Source organism: Haemaphysalis longicornis, unplaced genomic scaffold, assembly GCF_048455015.1.
Source record: "Haemaphysalis longicornis isolate Haplotype H1 unplaced genomic scaffold, Haemaphysalis longicornis Haplotype H1 scaffold_3, whole genome shotgun sequence".
Classification (NCBI taxonomy): domain Eukaryota; kingdom Metazoa; phylum Arthropoda; class Arachnida; order Ixodida; family Ixodidae; genus Haemaphysalis; species Haemaphysalis longicornis.
Genome location: NW_027526335.1, coordinates 129,936,921 through 129,963,146, shown reverse-complemented (window position 1 = coordinate 129,963,146; position 26,226 = coordinate 129,936,921). Strand labels below are relative to the sequence as shown.

Sequence of the window (26,226 nt, the reverse complement as noted above, 5' to 3'; positions counted from 1 at the left end):
CGTACATGGGTGTTGTCGCATCTTGTCTCTACCCCTTACAGCCGCGCAGTCTTGCAATCAACCGATACTGATATTTAGGCGTCAGCATCAACTACTACATATCTATTGCATTAGGTGACCGTGTAGGAAACACTATAGCGACAGTGATTACGAATTTCTTTTTGAAAAGGAGAAACTCTGCTTCATATGTGCCTCACTAAATCGGTGTAAATGTTGAAATAAACTTGTTATTGCAGGGTCACTAAATAAAAAGCGAGTTCCTTAAACTCAGTGTGTTTGGGGCGACAAAGTTTCTTATAAATACGTAAAAATGCACTGGAAATTTAGGCAAGTTTGAAGATGCGGTTGAAATGTTTTGTAGAATCGGTGATTGGGCTAATGTGGTTCTTGTATGTCGTTGAACAGCGCAGAAGAGGGGACACACAACGGCGCTAACTCGCAACTGATTTTTATTAGGCATGTACTTCCAGAACAAAAACGTTTATAACGAATCACTCTTATAATGAAATGTTTTACCCACTGTTTGCTTTTTATCGTCGATATATTTTTTGTACTGCCGATTCTATGCGTGTTCAATGAAAGATTCATTTTCTTGTAATTAGGAAGTGCCCGCACGTCTTTGCGTAGGAAATGACTTTAAATCGTAAAGTCTAGTCGTAAACTCGTTTTGTTTATCTCGTTACACAAAAGGAGCCCACTCTCACCTGGTTTTTACGGCTGCGAAGATTTACTGCCAAGGAATAAAAAAATAAAGCGAAAGGGAAGCCTGGACACGTTTCTTTGTCAGAATTTGCGCGCGTTCGTGTTTCCTCGTCCTCGTCGTTTTGTTTTATTTGCCGAGCTGCATCGCTGGAAACGGGAGATCCCTCGCTCACCTAATTACGGGCATCGTAAAGTGCACAGGACAGATCACTTCAGAGTATAAGAAATTTTTGTGCGTGCGTGTGTTTGTTGCTTATTATTCACTGACTAGGCTCTGCAGAGCGATGCGTAAGCGATAAGGCTCACTCGAGGCTCGTGCTGGCGTAACGGTAATTTCCGTGAGCCACTGTATTTATTATGCTCTTGTACGCTGTGTTTCTGTAGGTTGAGGCTTTGTTGCGAGCCAGCGGCGTTACGAGCAAAATGCATTCCCATTCTTTGTTTGGTTCGTTGTGTTGTTTTTTTTTTTTTGCTACCTTTTTTAACGATTTTGACAGAAATTGAGTATGGTGTGCCAGCTTCTGGGACACGTCTTTCGGAGCAACCCTAGTTCGCGCGCGCGCGCGCGCGCGCGCGTGCGTGCGTGCGTGCGTGCGTGCGTGCGTGCGTGCGTGCATGCGTGCGTGTGTGTGTGTGTGTAAGAGAGAGAGAGAGAGAGTACAGAGAGAGTAGAAAAAATAGAGATGGAGGAGAGAGAGAGTAGATAGAAAGGGAGGAAGTAGATAGCGAGAGGGTAGAAAGAGGGGGAGAGAGGGAAAGGGAGAGGGGTGGACTTGTATAGCTTTTGTGTGCAGCCTCACAGCCTGCCGTTTTCTGTGCATTGATTTGTCATTGAGTTGTCCCCAAATTCTTTCGCGCACACAGGTCTGTTGTTCTTGTTTACTCTCCGCCATTTCCAGGAAAGAATAGCGAGAATTATGCTAGCCAGCACCCAGTCTGTCTGACACGAGCCCTTTACGAGGGGGCAGTATCGCTGCGGTCGTTATTCCATTATAACGCAAGCACGCACTCGTGTATCGCACGCGCGCATTATATGGGTCGTTTGTGGCGCGACTCCTGGGCGCGCGCGCCTTCTCCTTCCCCGACGTGTGGCTGTTAATTGTCGATGGCCGCAGTACAGTCGGCACAATATACGGCCGATCCCGGGGCCTGGCCAGCTGCATCCATCGCCATCGTCTCCGTCTTCGCAGGTCCTCGCGGGGCCACGCGGCGGCGGAAGGGGCCGAGCACGGCAGCGGCGGCCGCCGGCGCGTCACGCTGCAGCTGGAGGGCGAGACGCTGCGGCTCGCGTTGTCCGGCGGCAGCCTGAGGGACAACGAGCGACGCCTCACCGAGATGATCAACCAGCTGCAGCAGCTGCGCGACCAACTGCTCGTCCAGCAGAGGCTCCAAATGGTCAGTGCACCGGCCGCCTCCGTCCATCTACTACTCGCGCTTTCCTCCCTTCTCGCGTACAGGATACGCATACCTTGCTCTGACGTCACTCTAGCTGACATGTTGGACCTCTGTGTGCAGGGTGGAAGGCCGCGGACTTATCTGCCGCTATTATCTGCATCAGGGAGGGCGATGATGACGTCAGCTCAGGCCATGTATAATACCGCCTTTGCCTCATCCTTAGCACTTCCGGTTGTTACCATCATCACCGGGACTGCAGTAACCTTTGCAGGGGTAGTGACCGGGACCTCCGCCGATTACGACAGGAGGATTTTATGCGAAGGGCTTAGGCGCCCTTAGCGTGCGAAACAGCGGTGTAGTTGTTGTACGATGAAAGAAAAATGACAGGTGCTGCAACGAAATAAAACCGCGTTTGAGTTCGTATGGAATTCGAACCCAGGACTCCGGAGTTGGAACCGAGTGCGTTCCCGCCGCGCTACCTCAACACGGGGCGAAAGGCGGAAACGTGCGGCTCTGACATCGTGCCACGTGACAGGAGAACGTGAGGGCGCGTGAGCTGAATGGGTGCGTGGCCCATCCACGGAGGGCTCTGATTCTGGGGGAGCGGTCACGTGAAGGGCAGTCAGTCTGCCCGTCGAAATAATTAGCGCCGAAACACGGAAGAAGTGAAGAAAGGAAAGCAAACACCATGCAGTGAAGAAGTCTTGCTGTATCTTATTTAGATACCTGTGATGTCGTATTTTCGCTACCTGTATGGGTCTGCAGAACACGTGCACTATTGATAAATAAATAAAAATAAAAAAAAAGTATGGATGGATTTTCGCCTTCAAGTACGTAAGCAGACTACCGTGCCTAAGGAAAGTTTTGTTTTTAGCTTGAGATAGTGAGCGAGAAAAACGTGTATTTAATCTGAATAAAACAAACAAACCGGCAAATAAAAAAGAAGCTACTTTTGCTTGGCGTTCACCCGGGGCCTTTTTCTCCGGAAGGATTTCTTCCCGGGCCACTTCTACGGCTGCCATTTTTTTTTCCGAAACATTTTATTTTTCCTGGGACCATTTTATTTTTCGTTTCCCAGGTCGAATAGTGTAAGTTTCAGCGTAGCACGCAAATTGTCCGAGATGCTCAAGCTCCGACAATGCAGACAGCCTGTGAAGATGAAGCTCGAATGAAGAAGGTCCAGCAACAGACACGCGCACACGCCAGCTCCCATTTCAGCGTTTATTCTCCGCGGCGATGGGCCGAGACGGGGCTGTCTAGGTGCTCGGAGACGCGCATCGCCGCGACGTCGGCCGCAAAGGGAAGAAGGGCTTCGGCGGGGGCCGGCCGCCCGAGTCGCTTTGTTGCCTCGGCTGCTTCGAGTTCGCACCGGGCGCTCTTAAAGACAGATCCCGAAATAGCCGCAGCGCCGCTCTGTAGCGTCGTGCGACTCCCGTTCGCCGAGGGCTCACTCGCTTAGCCCTCCCTCTGCATATCACCCTCCCCCCTCCCTTTTTCCTGCCCCGGGTCGAAGTGAACCCTCGGTATTTTCTGTTGTCTCTTGCGTCGGTGCTGTGGGCCGTGGTGTCGCCGAGGCGTTCCCTCGCATACCGTTGTAAGGTAATGATCCCGACACCCCTTCTACACCCATTAGCAGCCCTTCTACACCTTTTCCGCACCCGTTTTTTGTGTTCACGGCATGAATAATTAAACGTTCGGATTGAGGTAAATTTAAAGCACGAAAAATACAAGTAGCTGCTCAGTTGTTACCTCAGGGTATCCAAAATTCATTTCACGGTAGTTGCCGAACCCCATGCGCACTTTCTCTGTTTTCTACCTGTAAAACCTTGGTGGCGTAGTAGAGAGCTATAGCTTGCCGCAAGCCGTGTACAGGTGCGCAAAAGAAGTGTGTCTGTTTTTCTGGGGATCATGTGTCACTAACTTCTTTCTTTAAAAAAAGTTAGATGCGCCGGGAGGTTTGAACGGAACACGAACCCGAAAACACAAATTCTAACATTTTTGTCAAGGTCGTGAATGTGGAGGGGGATCGGAGGAGGCGATTACCGCCCTTCATTGCCATGAATGAGCCATTTCTCAAATGCGAGCTGCTTTGCTACACACACGCGCGCTCGCGCAGGAACGCATCCGTTGTGCGTCAACGTATACCACCACCACATCACCGGAATACAGATCGTGGGCGGGTGTAAGGTCGACGCCAGCAGGCCTATGGGAATGAACCGGCGCCCTCTCCAGCGGTCGACCCCGGTCGTCGTCGAGCTGCGCTTCACTTCTTTTTCCTCAGACGCCTCCCGGGTGTGTGTGCAGCGAATACCGGCGGCTCGAAAGGGGACGGAGCGGGTTGAAATCTCGCGAGTTGCGCACTCACCCAGGGGGCTGGAAAGTGGTATACGTCATTGTCACCGTCGCCTCTTCTTCCCTGGGCGCCGCTGGCTATATAGTACTACACATGCGGCGCAAGCTCGGAGCAGCGCGAGTTATTCGCCCAGGTCAGCGACCTGCATGCGTCGCCGCGCCTCGCTACGCGAAGAGAAAAGGAGTAGGGCGCTGATGCTGCTCCTACCGGGCCGAGCTACTTCCGGCGGGACGGATGACGCCGAGGATGCTGCTTCGCGCTGCTTCCGGTCTCCGCTGCGCGCGAAAGGGGGCGAACACAAGGGTTGCGCGCGCCTGGAATCGCTCCCGCAACCCCGCGAGAGGAAAGCGAACACCCCTGAGAACACATTTCCCGGCCGCCACGCCGACGCTCGAAACCCCTCTCTCTTTCTTTAAAGGTGCGTTTCGAAATTCTTTTCGGGGCTCCTCTTCATCTTCCTGCGGCATTTTTTTTCTGTCTCCCTCTTCTCCGCCGGTGTGCTTTGCTCGGCGCGCTGAAGAAAGCTTCTTTAAAAAACGCGTCCCCGGTCGCCTCCCGCTTTTAATACGCGCCGAGATAGGGCAACCCTCGTGGGGTGCGACTTGCCCCCTTTCTCCATATTTTAAGTCTCGCCACTCGCGAAGAAGTGTCTTCCTATTTTCATCGAGTGCGCCTCGGAGTTCCACATTTATCTCCATACTCCGCCACCACCATCGCCTGCTGGGTCTCGGATGCTGCGGTGCACCCTCGTTTGTTATTTTTGTTGCTATTTGCTACTGGTAAACAACATACACACACCCAAAATACATGTTTACTGACGTTTCGACTGGAGGACTAGTCTTCATCGAAGTAACACTGGTCCTCCAGTCGAAACGTCAGTAAACTTTTTTCTTCTCTGTCTTAACTTACCGTAGGTTTTCGCACGCACGCACGCACGCACACACACACACACACACACACACACACACACACACACATAGATATAGATATAGATATATCTATATAGATATATTACTCAGTTTTTTTTTTTTTACTTTCGGACCACACTCACAGGATTCAGCGCTATTTAGAGCCCCAGAGGCAAAAATTAAAAAAAAATGCAATACAAAAGCCAGCATCACCGGCGCACCCGCGTATACACTAATACGGCGTTGTCGGCTCAAGAAAGGAGGTTGCGAACCACAGTTAGCAGTTTTCTGTTTCCCCGAGCGCCCCACACCCCCTGTGCTTCCTCTCCCGTTCGGAAAACGGTGACATGCGGTAAAAAATATACGGGTATTCTCCGCAGTTGCCACCGTAAAGTGAGCTTCCGATGAAGCGAACATGGAATTTTACCGCCGGAGTTGAATCCCCTCACCTCCCCCTTTTTTTTTCCCTTTTTTTTTTTTTTCGCTTTCTGTGGCCGTTCCAGCGCCATGTGGTACACTCGGGCCTGAATTCACTACACGTGCAGCTCGACAACGCCCGAGCGGAATTCCGAGCCTGCGCCGCTACGCCTCCCGAACCCCTTTGAGTCTCCCGCCATTCTTGGAGCTCTAAATCTTTCCGCCCTTCTCTTCTTCGCAAAGCGCCTATCTTTGGTCATCAACCGTTATCTTACCCTGGCGATGCCTAAGTATACACACATAACTACATGCTCAACTTGAGAACCGATGTCAACTCCAGTAATGGGCTCGCTTTATTCCCCGAGGCCTCCTCGGCGTTCTTGCGGGGATCTTTTTCGTGGAAACAGGGTCCGACGTGAGGCATATTTGTACCTTGCCGACGGAGGCACATCTTTGGGGGCCGCACGTGGAGCGATATGTATACTGAACTTGACGTCGAAATGACACTCGCGCTTAAAAGGAACGAAAGAGGTGGATTCTCGGGGCGATAATAGGACCATAAGGTCGCGAATTCAACTGAAAGCGTGCAAGCTCCGCCGTCTCGAGCGAAGAACTTGATGCGGGCGCTCCTCCATTGATTGTAACGAACGATATCTTGTCGGCCGGTACGTACTGCGAGACTCAAGAAAATAGCTGCATTCTCCAAGCCGGCTGGAGCCGCCTAATCACGTTTCATATTTCTTGTTTGAGCGCAGCATGACATGTATACAACGATGTCTACGAATGTCTTTGATATACGTCTGCGCATAATACGGCGCGCCCTTACTTTGTCACGCACTTAGCACATCGCAACGAAAGGAAAACCTTTCAGCCTTCTTAAAAATGGTTGCATATCTGTCGCAAGGATACCCTTCGCAACAGAATTACCATAAAGCGCGCGCATTCGCGTTTGTTACACGAGACGTTGACACAGAGCGCGAGTTTGCACGTGGTGGCACAGGAACTTCTTGTCTACGTTTTTGAAATGCCGCAGAGCCTTCTTTCATCGCGACGATGCATAGCGACTTTGTTGCGAGTTTTTCTCGCTTTACGGCAATGTCAGGCTTAAATTTGTGTCCTCGTCGATTCGGAGTCTTCCAAACCGGCGGCGGAGTTCCTTTCAACGGCACCATCTCTCCAAGCGAGAACGGGTTTCGTTCGACGTTCATACCCAAGCGTATGCGAAGTTCTTTGAAACTAGCCGCTAAACGCGAAATGTCTAGCGATCTTCATAGGATTCCGCGTGGGATACTTCATAGAAATCGCGAAGAGGAGCCGCCCTGGAGGGAAGATGCTGCTGCTGAGGACTCTGAGAGACGACAGGTGCCTTGTCCTTCGATCGCAGCGCGCCCATACATCGTGCCATCTCGGATGGAACACGGAAGAGGAAAGCGGGTGCCGGCATACTTGGGGCTCTTTTCTGTATAGGTGGCGGAGTGATATAGTGGATTCGGGCGCCCCCGTAGTTCAGAGGTGCCTTTGTTCGTCGCGCAGAAGAAAAGAAAACGGATGTTTAGCTGGAACGCAGGATCTGTTGTCCCCCGGTCTGGCGCCGCGCGGCGACCTTGGCGTGCCGTCGACGGCTTGGCGCCGGCTGTTTCATTTTCACTTTTGATGCCCCTTGTATGTATATACATTCACTCCCCCTTTAGCGCCGGATATCAACAAAACGCTGCAGCGGTTGGTATTTTGAAAGTAGGGTGTGCCTTTTTCAGGCGAGAAATATGCGGGCGTAACAGGTGTTGGAAAACGATTTCTGCCTTTTCAAGCCGTTTCCGTGCTTAAAGTTAATTGCGTTTTGGTTCAAACTTCTCCTGTTTTTGTGAACATGCCTGAAAACAGAAGCTTAGAGTTAAGGCCCGTGCTGCTAACATTCGGTTAATGAACTGCAAAGTATCGTCAGTTTTCCTTACAGTATGCTCACTAGTGGGATTTTTGAAAAACGCTCAAATATTACTGGATTGGCCTAAATGAATGGTTCATGCTGTTACCATTCTGGTAGGTGTCATAGCTTTATATCGTATGTGTGACACCTAAAAAAGCACATTACGTGGTTAGGTTACTGTTACCCGTAGTATTGGTCATGATTCCGTTGACTTTGAAACATCCACTTGCCACTTTCCCGACGTATTGGAATGCTTTGGATTTTTAACCGCTTGTTTTTTTTCAGCTTGTCTTTTTTCGGCATCTGTTCGGTGTGTCATTTCTACGACATAAAATGCGGCGGCGCCACTAAACGCTTTCGTTCATACGTGCAATAAGAGGAAATGATTGTGGGGTTTAACGCGCCGACGCTACACAGGCGGTGAGGCGCGCTATATAGTGGAGGGCTCCGGATTAATTTCGACCACCTGGGGATAACGTACGCCGAAATCTCAAACACACTGGCGTTTTCGCTTGTCGCCTCCATCAGAAAAGCGGCCGCCGCGGCCGGGAATCGAACCGGCGCCCTTGGGCTGAGCAGCACAACGCCTTACCCACTGAGCCACCGCGAAAGGTACAATCTTCCTGAGGAAGACCTGTCTCAGGTCGAAACGTTGGAAATAAAGTCTCCGAAGAGCGTACTTTTACTTTGTGCGTATTCCTGCAGCAACTAATATATATATATATATATATAGACTGAAAAGATAAAAACTCACACAGAGCGCGAAAAAAATAAGGTTAGTAGAGACAGAGACAAACGAGAAAGACTTAGAAAATAAAAATAAGTTTACTGACGTTTCAGGGAGAGGACTCCCTGCCTTATATATATATATATATATATATATATATGTGTGTGTGTGTGTGTGTGTGTGTGTTTGGCGTTGCGATTATTGTCATTTCAACCAGAAGAAGGAATTCCCTCGCCCCTTCTGAGGGCGCGCCGAAGCTGAGGCGCCGTCCAGCCTGGGCGCGATGCATCTCCGTCGGCGTCTCGCGGCGCAGCGGGGCCAGCACTCGGCTCGCCGGCCATCGGCGGTGGTGTGCTGCCGCGGATAGATAGATACCTTCCGGGCTCCTGGCGGCGCGGCATTCGTCGAAGGAGAAAAGCGCCTGCGCCTTCTTTTGTGCATCGCGCGCGTAGCGGCAGCAGCGGCTTTCACTCCGTCGACGTCCTCGTCGCCGTCGTCGTGCGCTGGTGGCATCGTGCGGCGGCGGCGGGTTCGTTTTCTCCGGAATCCACCTGTCCGGGCCCGTTATTCAGGGCGGCCCTGATTTACGGCCGGCTTTCTTCCGCTCCCCAGGCTGGCGTCAGCGCCGCCGCTCGACGGATGCGGCGCCGGCCGCGTTACGTCGGTAAGGAGCAGGGAAACAAGGAGTGAGCGGGGTAAGGGCGGAACGGATATAAAAACGCTGCTTTGATTGCAAGGCCTGCACACCACGTCCGAAGTTACGACTCCGACGTTAGGTTTGCTACGTGTTCGGGGGTGATAAAATAGAAGCAACTGATTGAAGATTCATTTGTGGGTCTTTAAGATAATGCGGGAACACCTCGCGAACTTGAGGCCCGGTCCCGTGCCCACGACTTGTCACAGCTCTAGAAGTTCGCATCGCGGTGTTTCTCGCACGTCTTTCGCACACCGTGCCAACCGTACTTAGCGTACTAATTTCTCGCTTTAGCTGGAAGAGATTAGCTGCGAGAGCCTGCATGCGCTCCCGTATCGGTATTTCGTCGCCGTCATACACATTCCTTCATCTCTTGCCGCCCCGCACTGTCTGCAGGATCGATCCTACGACACGTACAAGAGGTGGCGGGGGACACAAAACTCGTCGAGGTGGGAGCAGCTGGCGAGCCGCGCTTCGGCTTGCCGTCGCCGTGGCACCGTGGTCAGCGTTGCGAAGGCAGCTCTCACCACACTCGAGGGCAGCTCTCATGACGCGCTCCCTCCACTGTGTCACTCGATGTGTTACAGAGCGACGCGTCGCGCATCGACGCATATTTTGGCGGAATTCTCCATCTATTGTTCACGCGATAAAATAAGCGAGGAAGCCGTTGCCGAACTACATTCGGCCCGCAGTCGAATTACATGCATGCTTGAACGACGTTCGGGAGGCAGACGCGCGTATGTCACGTTCTTACCCCTGTGTCACCAAATTGAAAACGCGGCTGCGCTGATGATCGTGTGCAAGCGAGACATGCTAACGTTTCCTGTCAACGGCGGGCACGGCGCTGGTTGAACTATGAGCCGTGCCCCTCGCCGCTTGCACCCAAACTGTGCTGAGACACAAATTTGGTTGTGCAGCGCAGTGGAAAAGAAAGCGCAAATGTTTAAACAAAGTGTCTTAAGATTACTGCCTATTTTGAAAGTAACGCTGAATTACTATCCCCCTTCGCACACCCCACAAGAACACACGCATGCATGCTCGTTCAGAAAGCTCAGGCCCGCGATCCATTTATTGCCTGTCTTACACGGCCATATTCAATTGACAGTTGGCTGTTTGCTTAAAAGTGCGCCCTATACATCGCGAATTGGCCACTGCGTTCGAAGGGCCCCGGAAGGTCTTTGAAACAATGTAGCACAGGTATAATGCGAGTTTCTGTAATACATCCCATTTTTGGCTTGAAAAAACAGCCGGCGATAACGTTGTGGCTATGCACGTTGTGAGGAGGTGAAGGGAGAGAGGATCTGGAATAGAAGTGAGGGAGGGAAGTGGAAGTGATAGGAAGCGTTGACGGATGTGGCACTTCCGGGGATGTGCCGGGGGAATTTAATAAAACGGGCCTGCCCTTTATACTTGCCGGGATGCCGCCGCAATGTCTTTCAGCTTTTATAACATCTGCATGTCCTTTTCATCATGTATACGATGCGGTTCCTTTTTTTTTAACTTTAATTCATATTTCACGTGTAGGCGCAAGGTCGTGGCCTGTCATCGCCTTCGTATCCCTTTCGGGGCCCGCTTCTTTTATTTTTAAGTTCTCTGCGGTGTAGTAGTAGTGTTACGTACCGGCCTACTTTTTTTCGGGTATGAGACGCGGCATTTTCGATGCCTCCTCACATCCTAGCGTGGGACTCTCTCACTCCTCTATATGGCATCGCTTGTCGGCCCCCTCTACATGTGGCACATGCGATGTGCACGTCGTGTGATTCCTGCTCCGCTGCCATTTTATCTTTGTCGTGCATTCTCTTTTTTTTTTTCCCTCTATATTTCTGCACCTCGCCTTGATCATTATACGCCTCCGCCACTTAACAGTTGCCTCTGTTTATAGTGATTTCCTTGCGGCGTCCCCTTTTAGCCGGGCGTATGAATGAATACGGGTTGAGTAAATGCGGCGCCGTTATGTGGAGCACCGTCTGGTGACGTAATTTCCTCGCGACAAAAAAATGTGGCAAGTGCTTCTCGCGGCCCCCACGCTCGCGAGTGAGGACGCATCCCCCCCCCCCACGTTTTGATCGCGTATACTATGATTCTTCTCCGCGGCGACTTCAAAAGGGGTCGGCAAAATGGCTCGTGCATAAAGGGAGCGGTGCGGAGATGATCGCAGAATGAGCTCGGCTGTTGTGTTTCAGTTTCGCTTTCGAATTAAAAAAAAAAATACACTTTTCGTCTCACTGGAGGATGTGGCATCATAGCATGGGGGCTGCGGGTATGTTACGCGGATGTCGCGGCGGAGTATACTCCCGGAAAGAAGCCCGATCTGTTGTCCACGGAGTGAACTGCTAAGCAGTTAACAGAACGTGTAGCGAAATGCCGATTCACGGTCTTCTCAATGAACCTTGATTCCGCAGCAACAACTAGGTGCAGGTAAACAAAATTCCGTTTTAACGGAAACAAACAAATGTTGCTGCCGCCATGTTCGTTAAACGGTATTTATACGCTACTGATTTGTGCCGTCTGCGATTATATCGCGTCTCGTGTTTCCGTCGACTATTCGGTGCCGCACCGCCGATTTTAACGGTATAGCGCGCGCCTATAATTCGACGAAAAGGCGAGGAACGTAAAAGAAAAGAAAAGGAATACGCATTTCTGACGTGTTTGTTTTAGTTGTCGCTCCCATAAGTCGCTGCAGTGTGACGTACCGGAGCCAGTCTAATCAACTGGCGCGGTGAGAGAAGAGTCAAACGACATTGCTGAACAAGCGCTGCGTGCTGTAAACAGCCCAAACGCTCCAAGAACCCGCCGCTTCGCGCATGCCCTTTCTTCAAAAGTACGCCGTACTGCGCGAGCTGGGCGACTTTCCTTACACATCCAGCCCCGTCACTTCATTCGGGTCGTGCTTATACCCGTCTTCATTTTCGCTATCACGCTATGAAGAAGCAAGGTGCGCAGAGTGGAGCGATTCGATTTCAGCCACACTGCGCAAACGTTGTCTTTTTCTTTCCGCGCTCTCCGGTGGCATGGACGCGCGGGATTGCTTTCCTTTTTTACCGACCTCTTCTTTTCGTCTTCCCCGGGCTCTGTTTTCTCATTTATGTAATCAGCACCGTTGGTTGTTCTTGCGCGGGCCGCAGCCCCTCGAGGTTATAATGGCGCATGTCTGAAAGCACCCGGGGTCTGCGCGGAAGAAGGGGAAGGCAGAGCGGAGGGTCGAAACAGAGGAGCCACCTGGCAGGTTGCCTTTCCCGCAAAGAGCCGGTAATTGATGGCGGTTCAGCAGTGGTTACTTTGGCGCAGCCAGCCAGCCATCCCGGGATGGGGAGGGAGAAGAGAGCCTCCGTCCGGTGTATCGACGCAGCCTAATGTTGTACGAAGCCAGCCGAAGCGTGTGCGCTTGTGCGCTGGCTCTGTTCTTTTTACAGGGTGCAGTGGGCTTCTTTCGCGTTGTGCGACACTGCTCTTTGTCTTCTTGCGCTCCGCTATTGCTCTTTTCCCGCTTCTTATCCATTAGCGTCCATTCTCCATTTGCGGGCTGAAGGTTGCAGTTGTGCCGCCGGATGGTGTACACAGCATTATCATCTCCCACTCTCCCCCACTCTCCCTCTCTTCGTGTTCACACACGCACACAAATAAATAAATAAACAAACAAACAAGCTTGCGTTATGTTAAATATAATTCTTCTACGGCAATGAGTGATTTTCCTAAACTATATTTACACGAGTGCCACAAAGATGCACGTGTTAAACGTTTCATTTATATTTTTGTTTCTTAAGAGGTGCCAAGGTAGCAAAGCCCGCCGTGTCATCTTTGTCACCGTCTTTCGACAAATTAATCGTGAACCCGCTAAAAGGTTTCGACTTCCCGCTAAGAGTCTGCATTTTGGTAACCCCCCCCCCCCCCTTTTTTTTTTTTTTTTGAGCGACGACGTTATCACTGCATCGAGCGCTTCCCTCTCACTTGTTAATTCCGTCGTTATCTGTAATAGGCTGGCTCCTTTTATTTAATGTCTGCGTTTCACTTGTATGCTTGTTTTTCGTTAATGCATTTCGCATATTGCGGCCCCTTTCCCGCTTGGATAAAGATTTGCGTGCAGTATTTGTGAACTAAGAACTAAATAAAATGAATGTCTTTGGTACGCCCCATCCGAGTATACCTCCATCTTGTTCCGGCGATAACCCCACATTTTAGTCACAGTCGCGGTGATCGGTGGAATTTTTGCGAACACAGTCATTTATTTGTACGGTGCGGCTAAGAGCTATGTAATAAGTTTCGACTTCCGCAGCCCTGATAAACTGGGCGCATTCTCGTTACGCAAGTGACGAGGTAACGAGAGCAGTAATCAAATAATGCAGTTTAGTCCGGTAATTTGTTGCTAACCAGCTGCGAACTGTAGTATTCTTGATGTTTTGGTGTTAAGAGTCACCACACCCTATTTAAGACAGCCACCCTCTTAACCACTGCAAAGTTTGGGGTAGACAGCTTCTGTTTCGGTTGGAGCTCACCTCTCCAATAAATGAATATTTCTTTCTCTGTGCCGAAGGCAGGACGAAGGCCTGTCCCTTGGACGTGCACATGCATAGTTGGGTGCAGCTAATTCCCGCTTGTTCTCAGTGCGTGATTGCTTGCCTATCACCTGTTGTTCTTTTTTTCTTTTTCGTATTTCAATTTCCTGTTGCTCTGCAGCTGTCCTGGGAAGGGAAGCACCGGTAGCGTATTACTTAGCTTCGGACTGGTTTTCACCCCGTTGCTTGGGTCACGTTTTCCCGGCTCCTCTCTCCTGCGCCGTGTCCTCCGAAAAGCACAGCGTGACGTCTGTTTTTCTCTAATCGCTGCGCTGATTGTCTCATTTGCGGGCGGAAAACCAGCGCCGTGTTACAGTTCACTTAGCCGCAGCCGCATTATTAATTAGCCCTGTCCGCCTTGAGCTGATAAGGTTCGCTAAAGAACGCATTACGGCGATCTGCACAAATAATCACCTATCGCGCGTTTGAGTCTGAAAGCTGTTTCTGTGCCAACGCCTTTTGGGCTGCCACAGTGGCGCGGTTACAACGCGGCGCATACCTGGACGCTGGTTCATTAAGCAGCAAGCGACGTCTCATTAACGCCACGTGAGTCGCGTGGAATCGAATTGGATCTCCACGCTTCCGCACGCACGGGCTTCGGAAAACGAATGTTCCCAAGGTCTGTGTTGCCGCCGAGCCTTCGTGTGTTCGCGCATGTATTCGCCTGTTTCTAAGTTGATTGTTTCTCGTGGACGCGCTGTGAGGGCGAGGACGGCTGGGTGGACCTCTTTGGCTCGACATGCAGAGCCAAGCAGCGTGAGCGAATTCGATTCTGTATCGTTGTTATTAATCTCTTTGCTTTCCTTTTTGTTTGTGAGCGTTTTGGCTAGCAGATCGCCATTTCCCGCAGCGCTGCCTTTGAGTTATGCGATTTGAGAACCTTAGCAGCTTTGTCTCCATAAGAGCTGACCGAATGACATCACCTCGAACTTAAGAAGTTCTCTCTTGACTCATCCTTAACCTGAAACTCGCGATTTGAAGTTAAGGTATGTTCAAACGAATCCTCCTCGGCAACATTTGCACACCACACACTGCGCGTCAGCTCATCTCGGCTCGCATGAGCTCTCTTCAGCTCACCTCAACTCAACTCACCTCAGCCTACCTCACCTCACCTCAAATTTACTCATATCACGTCACCTCACGTCACTCAACCTTAGCTCACGCCACCTCAAATACACTCACCTCGCCTCATTTCAAATTGAGCCCCGTTGCCAGGCCTCTGTGTCCTCGCAGCCGATGTCAGCAAGTCGGCCACTTTTCTCGTTAAAAAACGCGTGCGATTCGGCCGGAAAAAACTCGGAACATGGCCTACTCATTGCGGAATTTAGTCTGGTCGAGTAATTAAATAATGCTTAGCGCCCATTTCAGTATGCCTTTATTGAGCTCTCTGTTTACTCCGCGGACCTCTTCCTGTGTCGCTTCTGTCATACACCACGGGAGCGCTCTACATCAAATCGACGTGCCTGTTTCTCCCCCTGCGAAGAGGGAAGGGCGTTCGAAGGGCACCCACCGCGGTAGCTCGGTGGTGCTCTGCACGAAATGGCGGATTACATCCCCAACCGCGGTTATTTTAGGGACGAAGCCCATTGGGAGCTCGGGCTGTTGGCGTCTCCTGTCGTCGTCGTCGTTTCATGTAGTCGCGGCACACCGGGACACTCGTTTTTCAACGCCTCGAGCTATAGCGTTTCATCTCCGTGTACAAAAACGTGTACTAAAAAAACACACCGGGTCACTCGTTTTCCAACGCCTCGCGCGTGCTTCAAAGACACGCCAATTTTGCAGCAAAGCTGTATACCTCTATCCCCCAACTGTTTCATCTCCGTGGGCAAAAACGCCACGGCGCCAAGAATACACGTATACACTGCATACTTCGCCCCTCCCCAGGTTTCACGTTAGTGGACATGCCCCGGCATTTAATTCAATGTTTACCGAGGCGCAAGCCTTACGTGCCTCATCAAACCCGAAAAGTCACCGTAGTCGTCGTCGCCGCCGTCAACACGACTGGTACCGAAATGACGACACCGGTGTGAAGAGAAAATAAATTACAACACATTCGGCTTTGTGCGGAATTTGAACCCGGATACCAAGAGGCAGGAAGGAGGCAAGGGCGCTAAGCACAGCGCTTACCTGGCACCCTGGCAGAACGCAACAAAGATTTGCCTGAAGCTTGCCCCCTGATATGGGAACGTGATTGCACGTGAGTAAAAGAGGTGAACGCGGAGGTGGGATGTGGGTAAGCTACCGCATGAATTGCGGCCAGTCTGCCCGTCGGATTAATTATCGTCAAAAGACGAAGCCGCAGGAACACTATGTAGCAGTAAAGAAGTCTTCGACAATCCCTGTCTTTCGCCTTCAAAGCACGTAAGCGATTCTTCTGCAGCCGACAAACGATAAGGTGCCCCGTGCAGCCGAAATTCGAAGCCCTGCATTACGGCGCGCCTCGTAGCCCACGTATATAAACCCCGCAGCGCTGTCAGTGCAGCATTTCATTTGAATTACGGATTTGTGTGTTTGTTTGAAGGGCAGTCGCGCGCGTACGAATGCAGCTGGCCGCAGCAGTTGACGCTGTGGAGGTCGGCCGATCGACGATACAGAAACGAGATGAATCGGGGGAGGCGTTGCCGGTCGGTAATCGACGAGGCTCCCGTGCGTGTCAGAATCGAGGGTGGGCCACTGCACGCCTTTTCTCTCATTCGCTCGCTTAGCAGGCAAAATATGCGCTGCAGAGCACGATCGCCCAGCCCTACTGTTTTACGGTGGCCACCTTCCGTTCCGTCGCGCTCCCAATCCATTACGTTTGCGGTCGTGCAACAAAACAATTAGCTCCGGAGAGCCCGGTTACCTGCCTGGTTGCGCCGCACACACCGCTTGTCGTCGTCGTCGTAGCAGGGTCCCTGATGGCCGGTTCTGTCTGGGGGAGCTGCACTGTGATCGCTCATTCGTGGTGTCTGTCTCTCGTTGGCGCTTTGTTCGCATCCGGCACGCGGGGCGTGGCCCTTTCCGGAGCTCCTTTCTTCACAGTTCGTTTCACTCCTCGAGGAAAGCTTTCAGATGCGAGGTGCACTGGTTCTAGAAAGGCCACTGCACTTTTGGCCCGCGTACTTTGGCTTGCGTACTTTTGGTCGCCGTACTCTGGTACCCGTACTTTGGTACGTGTGCTTCGGTCTTGGTACTTTTAGCTTGTGTACTCTAGTCGCCGCACTTTTGGTTCCCGCACTTTGGTCAGCGTACTCTGGTATCAGTACTTTTGGTTTGTGTATTCTGATACCCGTACTCTGGTACCTGTATTCTGATACACGTACTTCTGTCCTCGTACTTTTAGCTCGCGTACTCTGGTCATAGTAAACTTTTGGTCCGCGTACACGGCTGTTCACGTTTGCGTCTTCTACTTCGCATAGTTGTGAGCCAGAGCTTAATGTATGCATGCTGTAGCCAAACAAGGCGCACCGCATTTTCGAGGCAACAACTTTCTGCAGAAGCATTCGTTCCATTGTAGTTTTCGGCGCGTGGAATTGGAATCAGGATGGCTGCGAGATTCTCAAACAGGCACCTCCGTAGTATTATCGATCGTCATATTGTTTGCATCCTTCAACTTAAAATAACTGTTACGTAACGAAGGATGGGTGCTCAAACCTGCCAAAATTATTTTCGTCTACGTAAACAGTACTAGTAGGAGAATGAGGTCACCGTTAGTTTTCCTTGCAGTATAGTTGGCGGTATAACAACAACACGGGAATGGGGCTTACACACAAGCTTACATTTTTTTAGTTTTGGCCAACCGCTGTTCTAAAGAGAAAAAAAAAATGGAGCGGGAGTTCCTGTACGTGAACTTTAAGTTCTTCGTACCCATCCCGGCCACGTCCCGACGTCAGCATAAACGTGGATGATCTCCGGTATACGCTGCGCGGCGGCTCGCGCGGCGTATCATGCATAGCCGCTGCAATTCGTCGTGGCGATTCGAGTCGAGAGACAGGTGATGCCGCTACTGTTCGACAGCAGCAGCAGCAACAGCGGCAGCGCCATAGAAAAGGGCGCGAAGGGCTCCGTGACACACGTAACGTACGGGGATCCCATCAAGGCGGCGGCGGGCAGACGGACTACGGCGGCGGCGATGTTGTATAGCTTTGTAAAAGCCACACAGAGACACGCGTATCGGACCGCGCGAGAACACTATCCGCCGAGGCGGGTCCTTTGATCTCTAGCCGCGCCGCCGCAGCCGTCGCGGCTTCGACAGGGACCCGGGGAATCCTCCGCGCCTGTCTCTCTTTCGCCATCAGAAGGGACGGAATGCGCGCGAGCGCGAAAGGTTAAGAAGGCGTCCGTTTGTGATCATGCCGCCTGGCTATTGTTGTTTACAGGGTGCACATCCTTCTCCTCCACCCACTCCCGTATCCTCCACTGTTTTGCTTTGTAACACCCTTCTTCGTCGCGCCCTTCGAGCGCATCCCTCCTCTTCGGGCCTGTTGCGTCCGCAATCTAGCGCCGCGGCGCTGGTTTCGTCTTCACACAAGCGTCGGCGCGGACCTAAGGAATGGACGTGACGACGAGGACGTGAGACGTTCTCAGGAGCGCGAGTTTGCGGCCCGCTGTATTCGATGCGCGGCAGAATGGGAGCCGAGGAACGCGCTAAAGCGGAACTGACAAGCAGGGCAAAAATGTAGATAAGCTGCGCTCTGCGAAGATGGTTTTGACGCCACTGACCGACCGCGTCTTCCTTTTTTTCACAAAGCCGGCTGTGGTGGCAGTGGCTCGGCCTGCGCGGAAGCGTAGAAGGTGTGACGCCCCCTATTTCACGCGTGGACTGATGAAAGAGGCCGAGAACAGTCTCCGTTCGCAACATCGAGAAGAATATAGGCGTTTTCTCTTCCGTGTGTACGTCGTTGTGAGGGAGCGACAGGCATTTGTCTCTTTTACGGCTGGCGCAGTATATAAGTCGGATAAATTTATTAAGCCTATCGGAGGACGAGAGGGGGGCGGAGGGGACGCAGAGTGCGCTGAGAGACGGCGCCGTATTTAGTCCGGATCTGATATAAGCCCTGACAACCTCGTAAAAAGGAGACAGACGAAGACAAAGGACACAAAGGCGGTCACGATGGAGGATGTTCCGGAGGACAAGATAGAAAAGGTTTCGCAGAGCGCCTTGAATGCCGCCGAGGGGCGAAGAAGGACGCCGGCGTCTGGGAACAAACGCTTAGGCATCCATCCGGTAGACTTCGAGACGGGCGAAAACTTGTAGCTTTCACGAGGAGAAGTGCGGCGTCTTATCTTGAGCCAGCAAAAAGCTCCGTATACAGAATGATGGTCGGCGCCTTGATTGCAAGAAGTGAATGTTACTTTTATTCTGTCTCTAATTCTCCCTCCCTCAAAAACGTCTCTCACTCGCGCGTGTGTTTCTTGTGATTAATCGATCTAGCTTGACTGAAGCGTGAAAAAGAAAAAAAAAAATACGCATGGGCGTCGGGCTGAGTGCCTGACTTGGATTTTCAACGCGCTCTTCTTGTTCTAGATTTCACGATTTACAGTTGAGCGGAGAGAACTGAACTGAACGTTTTCTTGATGTTCTTTTTTTTTTTTTTACTTCTCTGTGGTATGGTTACAAGCTAGAGGCAACGTCAATATTGAGCCTACGTTTGTTCGTCGTGCGCAGCCCTTTTATAACAATACGAGAACGCTGAGGGATCTGGCTGCGCCCTCGTGTTATGTTTTTTGTTGAGCTGACACGTCTTATTTCCTTCTTAGCCTGGGTACGCCGAAATGGCCTCATCCTCACGGCGCGACTGTCCCTTCTTCCATGGTGACGAGCTTATTTTAAACGCATCCAGGGTCGCTCGCTACCGATATGCGTAACTAAAAGAAAAACAAGAAGAACAAGACAGGATACGTGGCCGCGATAACGATCGCGCAAGCTTGCATCAACTGAATATGGTTTGCTGCGGGGGTGTACGGGAGAGCAGACACGGAAACACACTATCCTGGCGACTGAAAAAAGAAAGAGAAAGAAAGCGTAGTTTTCTTTCAAAAAAAGAAACGAAACAAGCACTTTCCCTTTGTTCGTGGCTAAACGCTCGCGGAGACGCCTTAAGGCGCGGGCCGTGCCGCGAGACAAGGAAGAGAAGGCGGTGGAGGGGCTGAAGCTGTCACTTGGCGCCCAGTCCGGGTGGTCCGGCGCGTCCACAAGCGCGCCTTCTGTTCGTCGCCGGCGAGCGCGCTCCATAATGAGCGCGATCTATCCGGTCTCCTCCTTCTCCTTCCCGGCACGGAAGAGGAGGCCGGGCTCAGCGCTAACGCTGCCGCCGCCGAGATCTGCTTATCTCGCCGGGGAAACAAAAGACGCGACGAGGACGACTCCTCGCCGCCGCCGGCGCACAATGCGCCGTGCACTGCTCCTCGGGAGGAGAAGAGAGGCCGACGGTGGAGCGGGCGGCGGTGCCCGCGCACAATGGACCGCTGTCGGTCGGAAGCCGCCTGCTGACGCCACCACTGTCGTCGTGCTCCTCTTCTTGGTCGCCGCCTCTTTTCTCTCGGCGGAGGAAGTTGCCGGCGGCGGCGGCTGACGCTTGTTGTCTCCTCTGCCGCTGTGCCGCCTCGTTCGCTCGCACCGGCGGTTGTGGGAGAGAAATGGTCCCGGGGGGACCCGCGCTCGACAATCGGGAACGAAACGTTGCGCTTTATCTGCACTCTCCGTGCGTGAGAGTGTTAGTACTCGGCTAGGGCGACCTGGTGTCCTCCAGCGCGAGTAGCCAGTAAAGGTAAACCCCGTTTATAACGAAATCTTGAGGTTAGGGAACTGGCTGCGTTATAAACGGCATTTCATTGAAGTCGGGTGTGATTTGCTCTCCGTGCACCAAAGAAGGGGGGGGGGGGGCATAAACTTTGAATAAAGCGGTAAATCCAATAAGCGATTTCGTTATAACAACGATTCGCTGATGTGAAATTTTCACTTGTGCGAGTTGACTTTGCCGCCTACTTTCCATCAGTCCCACGTCGTCGGGTAAAACGCAATTATGGTACCCGAGACCGGCGCCACTTCGTCAAGAACTTCGACTTGACACTGTTTTGGAAGAACACTTTCATTTCCCACTAACCGGTTGACGCGTCCACGGAGCAGCGGTTCCGTTTCGACAAGTTCTTTGCGTGTGCTGCGTTCTATTTCTTTCGGCCTCCGTTTCACTTATTATCCCAAATGTATAACCTAGATGAACGCCTATCGAGTTGGTGGGGAAAGGGGGGGGGGGGGGCACTTGCTCAACAAGTGGTGTCCTGACGTAGATGCTCTGATCCTTCTTCTGGAACAATTTAAACAGGGGGAGACGGTTTTGACAAGAGTATCAGAATAGTTGTGCACTCGGTTGTCTCTCTCTCGATGCTCTCGCAGTTTGTTTAATGCGGTACCTTTGAGTTCGCTGTACGGTATGAGTAACATATGTAGTAAGTCACTGTGTTCGTTCTGCACGCCTGGCGCATGTGCACTACAGAAGACAATGCAGTGCCAGTGTCGCGTCTTCTGTCGCCACTAGGCCGTCATCGAGTCGTTGCCGAGCGACGGTGCAACGCTGGTAACGATGCCTTGGCTTCTGTTAGAGGAGTTCGTTTTTCATGCCCCCGTGTTTGTACTGTATCTATTTCGTCTTCAAGTGATATAAAAACACAAAGAGCTACAGGTTTAAAAGTCGTTTATTACAACCTGTTATCCGTTAGGCCTTGCTGATAACTTGGTTTCAAGCAAGGTATAGGGTAAAGCCAAGAGGGACCGAGAGAAGATGTGGGCGATATAGGCCATATTTCTAAGAGAATGGGTTGCACTAATCAACGCTGAAAACCTGGCAGGCCTGTACTCATTTCTTTTTATCCTTTGCTGGCTGTGATAAGTTCCAAACTGCGCCCTTGAAACTATATCATCTTTCACCTCCCGAGCATATACCAACACAGGAGCAGCCTTGCGTGTGGATACCTGTGGACCGTATACGCAACACGCGTGGATACTGTATGCCGTCGGCAGCCGTGCCCGAATTCCCGCGCCCGTTTTTAATCTCGCTGAACCCGTCCAGCTTCAGGGGCGGGTCGCGGCGGAAGCAAACACTGCTGCAGCGAAGCCCCGACAACGATCGGGTTGCCCAGCCTCTCTTGTATTTACACGGGCGCGCACGCGATGTATAACGCCTCGAAGCCGCGCCGTCAATGCGCACTTCTGCTGCTAGTATAGCAGCGGCAAACGGGGAGCAACCCGTGAGGTCGATCTCGGGCGGCGTGATTTATTAACTCCGGCGTAATTCATTTCGCGCGAGACGTGTTATTGAGACGTCGGTTGCTCCAGGCTGCCTGGGGATGTATTACCGGTCACCAATGGAGAGCACGCCGGGAGGAGCGAGAAAGTGAGAGAGCGGCGGTGTTGTTAGCAGGAGCCTGGGACGTACTACCGACTAGTCACCTTTTTGGCCAAGCTTGTTTTGCCAGTTTTGGTGTGTTGAAACGAAGCGAGTTCGTACGCATCGCGCGAAATTGCGCTACAACAAATAATGCCGCCGCGGTACTAAAAAAACGTTGATTTTCGACCGCCGTTTCCCACCAGCGCAAGTGTGTACTCTGCACCATCGAGTTAATACACAAGCCCGCCACCGCCATCGCCGCTGCTCTTGTGGCTGTTGAATTGCTGTCAGGCGGCGTGGTGCTAACCGGTCGCAATTGCGCGCCGCGGTACGCAAAGTCGAGGGAAGCACCGCGCGGGGGTTAGAAGCGTATTCCTGGGTGCAGCTTCCGAAATTGGCTTTGCGCGCCTGTCGAATGCGCGCGCGCGCGTGCGCAGTTGGGGCGGCCGGTGGTGGAAGTTTGATTAACTGCTGTCTGCGCATTCTTTCCCTTATGGGCCGTCATTAGGATGGATCCTGCGGCCGAAACAAGTGGCAGGCCGCACCCTGCCGCCGCCTCGGCGTGCCTTGGCTTGGCTTGGCTAATGACCACCGGCCGCCCAGGGACATTGTCTTTCGGTCGTTGTTGCCTCCGCCGCCGGGCTAGCTCGCCATCTCGCGCCTCCCATCCCATGGACGGAGATTTCACCTCCCGCTCTTGTGATGATGATTCTCTGCGGGAGCTCGGTCTCCCCCTCCGCAGACGCACCTCGCCGAGGAATTTGTGCTCTTCGTCTTGTGATGGGCCCCACTTGCGCGCGACCATCGTCGTTGTCCTCGCTGGCCTTCGGTACCGGTTTAACGACCTCGATGCAGCGTTCATTTTCGAGCGGGCGTTCTACGGCACACCACGCGTCGTCCCCCCTTTCTCGTGCAGAATGCGGAGTTACGGTTTTGCTCGCAAGCTGACAGCTCGGCTACCGTGTGAGGCCCCCCGCGGATGTTTGCAGCGTACGTGCGTGAGCTGGGAACTCGGAAGCCGCCGCCGCCGCGCCATACTCAGTCTATTCACCGCGTAGCACTCTTGCGTGGAAACGTTTAGCGCGGGATTGAGCAGATGGCAATTCCGAATGATTAAGCGAATAAGCAAATTCTTCTTTCTTTCTTTTTCTTTTCTACTTTTGCAAGGACTGAGTATTAAAACTGTGAGTGAATTAATTTCATGAATGAATTAAACCTTTAATGGGAACAACAGGTGTTGTTTCCTAGTCCGGGATCCCCTGGCTGCTGTTGACTGCGCGGGCCCTGTTCACTAGGCGAAGCTGGAACGTAGTGTCCTTGCTGGTCAACCCCGCCGTCCTAATGTTGTACGGAGGGATTGGGGGCTGGTTGCAGATAAGAAGTTTTCTGGCACTCCCACACCTGATGAGATGGGGTACCGGGTGCTACGCAGTATAGTTGCAGGTAGCTTCACAGTCTGTTGGATAGTTGGCATGTAGAAGGGTGCGGTGCTTATATGTGTTTGTCCGGAGTCGTCTGAAGGTGGTTGCTTCATCTCTTCATCTCGATAGGGGAAACTTCGCCGTTTGTGAAGGTAGTCCGAGAAATGGTGCAAAGATCGATTGTTGCTGTTGGTATCGCTGCTTGTCTAACTGCTTCTCGTTTCGTAATCTTCCCTTCTCAGCAAGTACGGCTGAAGCGTATTTTTTTTTCGTCAGAATTTGAAGCGAGGACACTCCGCAACATTCGAACTCGTTATCGAAATTGAATAAGAAACAAAAAAAGAACTCTTAACAGGTGGCAACATGTCAAGATGCCGGCTAAAAACAGTTTCATCGGGAGAAAAAAAATGTTTTAGAGGAAATAGACGCTGGTTGATAAATGAGCAGTTATACGAATCCGCCCAAGAGAGTTGAAACAGTTCAAAGAAACGCGGCCCGCTTTTTATCGACCGTAAGCGCCATTTTCGCCAGAAAGAAGAAAAGCGCCCCAAAGTTACTAACTAGACAGTTCGTTGCCGCTTCTCACTTCTGTCGGGAATCTAAAGTCAGAAAAACGTCCTCGCACACGCCCGTTTCTTTCTTTTGTGCCCGCTGACGTTTGGTTCTCCGGACGTCCCTTAAATCTCCTATTGAACTCAGCCTTAATGTTTCTTTCACTTCAAAGGCTGAAGCCTTTCAAATCGCTCTCTTTCTGTACAGGTCTCCCAAGTACAGCGAAAACTACTGTCGATTCATTCCGCTGTATCGCAAGAGCTGTCGCCAAAGACGTTGACTGGAGTCTCTTGACCTCTACTAATAGGGGGCCTCCTTGGATGTTTGGGCGCTTTGCGAAACAGTATTCAGATGGAATTGCGAAACATAAACAGAAGGGGGGCTACAGTTTGATATTAAGAGGTGCGTTTGAGATCAGTATCGAACAATGACGGCGGTGGGTGACTCTTGAAAAGGAGCGCCCACTCCGGCGCCCGTGATTTCGCAACCCAGATTTCCGAGCATCAAGTTCAACGGTCGCTCTTTCTTTCTGCCTTGGGAAAACTCTTACTTTTATTCGTTGCCCCAGCAACGGCCGCATTGACCGCCCGCAGCCAAGTCAGCGGTGTATCTTGTTGGTCTGGTTTTTGTGACATTTCTCCACTGATTGGCTTTCCCGCGTAGCGGCTGTGTCGTACGGTAAAAGCATCTTGGGATATTTCGGATTCAGCACTTCTGTGCGTGACACTGTACTCGGGTACAAGAACGGCAACGGAAGTTGCCGCTGTTCCTCATCACTGCAGCCGGATGTTACTCCGCGCGGCGCAAGTAGTGCGCTACTGGGAATATTTCGAACATTGCACGAGCCGTTTTCGTAATTTTTTGGACTTAATATGCTTATGAACTACTACAGCGACGACAAACAAACTACGTGAGAAAAGGCAGACGATATCACGCATTCATAGCACCTCCTTTCAAAATGGCGCCCCGTTGACATCCGGGTCCGTCGCCCAGGCGGAGTGATACCGCACATGGGCTACTGCAGTTTGTACATAGTTCCCGAGTATAGTGGTTCGCACGCGCACGCATCTTGAGTGTCATCGATGTGTTTTCACTAATTACCTGCAGCCGCTTTTAGGTAACTTAAATTTTTTACTGGCACCAAAATATTCACTACACTGTGAGATCGTCGAGTTAAACTAATAGGTGGCCGCAGCTTGTAAACGTAATAAAAATGTAACTCAATAGATTGCGCGTATTGCTGGAATTAAAATTTTCTCTCTGAATAGCCACCCCACACTCCCTCCCTCTTTCTTCTTCGTGCTTAAGTAAGCTGATTGGTTCGAAATGCCTGCACGGACAAAATGTTGGAATGAAAGCGCACGTAGAAATTAATTTGAGGTCCAGCTTCTGAGGCACGCACAAAGCCTGCGGCCATGCTGTTACGCAAGCGAGTCTCTAATGTTTGGTACGTTAAACGTTGATAGCTTGATTTCTACTTGCTGCCGCACTCGATGTATTCGTACGTAGTTATCGTACTGACTGCCCCGTCAAGTGAGTGATGAATTATGGCGTTAACTGCATCGTAAGACTATTTAACAAGCAGGTAATTTGAAATATTTCCTTTTAGGTGCATATTCCTTCATAATGGAAACGTCTTTTTGCGCCGAGCGAAATTTTCCGCCATGAACTGGGCAGTGTTTCGAATAAAGCAAACGTGTAAGCTGTTTTTATGGCCCCTTTGACGAAACGAGACTCCAGAGTTACACGACGCTTCTGGAGTGCGTGTTAAATCTAGTCAGCTTTGTTGCTTAAAGTCCACATTAGGAACTGTCACGCGAGTCGTCCGTGCTTCCTTGTGCCGGTTGCAGTGATCGCGGGAACCGATGACATTATTCCGCTCCCGAGTTCCGCATTTGTAACTTCCCTCTATCTGCCTCGTTGTACACGGTCGCCGTTGTCTCAACAAAGCAAAGGAGAGAGTGAGAAGACCTCCGGTGAGGTCAAGCCACGTGCATTCCTTCTTTTGCAGTTACACTGCTACTGATTTTTTCCCCTTATACGCGCTACTTGTGTGTAGCATTATACCGAAAGAAAGGAAAGGAAGCACGCGCACGCAGGGCTGGAGCGGACCACAGAGGGAGAGGAAGCGGCGGGCGAAGTGGGCCGCGATGACCAATTCCACCAGTGTCCGGCAAGCCGGGGCCGCCAGCGGAATCTATAAATTATATCCGC

At 51.6% G+C, this 26,226-nt stretch overlaps 1 protein-coding gene across 8 annotated transcripts in view; it reads left to right on the top strand.

The window, feature by feature from the left end:
- LOC144175082 (uncharacterized) overlaps nt 1–26,226 on the top strand; it is a 793,144-nt gene that overhangs the window by 693,037 nt on the left and 73,881 nt on the right. For all 8 annotated transcript variants that reach the window (XM_077704129.1, XM_077704128.1, XM_077704130.1 and 5 more), the window contains one exon: nt 1,893–2,097. In XM_077704129.1, coding sequence (XP_077560255.1) covers nt 1,893–2,097 — 205 coding nt within the window. The remainder of the gene's footprint in view (nt 1–1,892; nt 2,098–26,226) is intronic.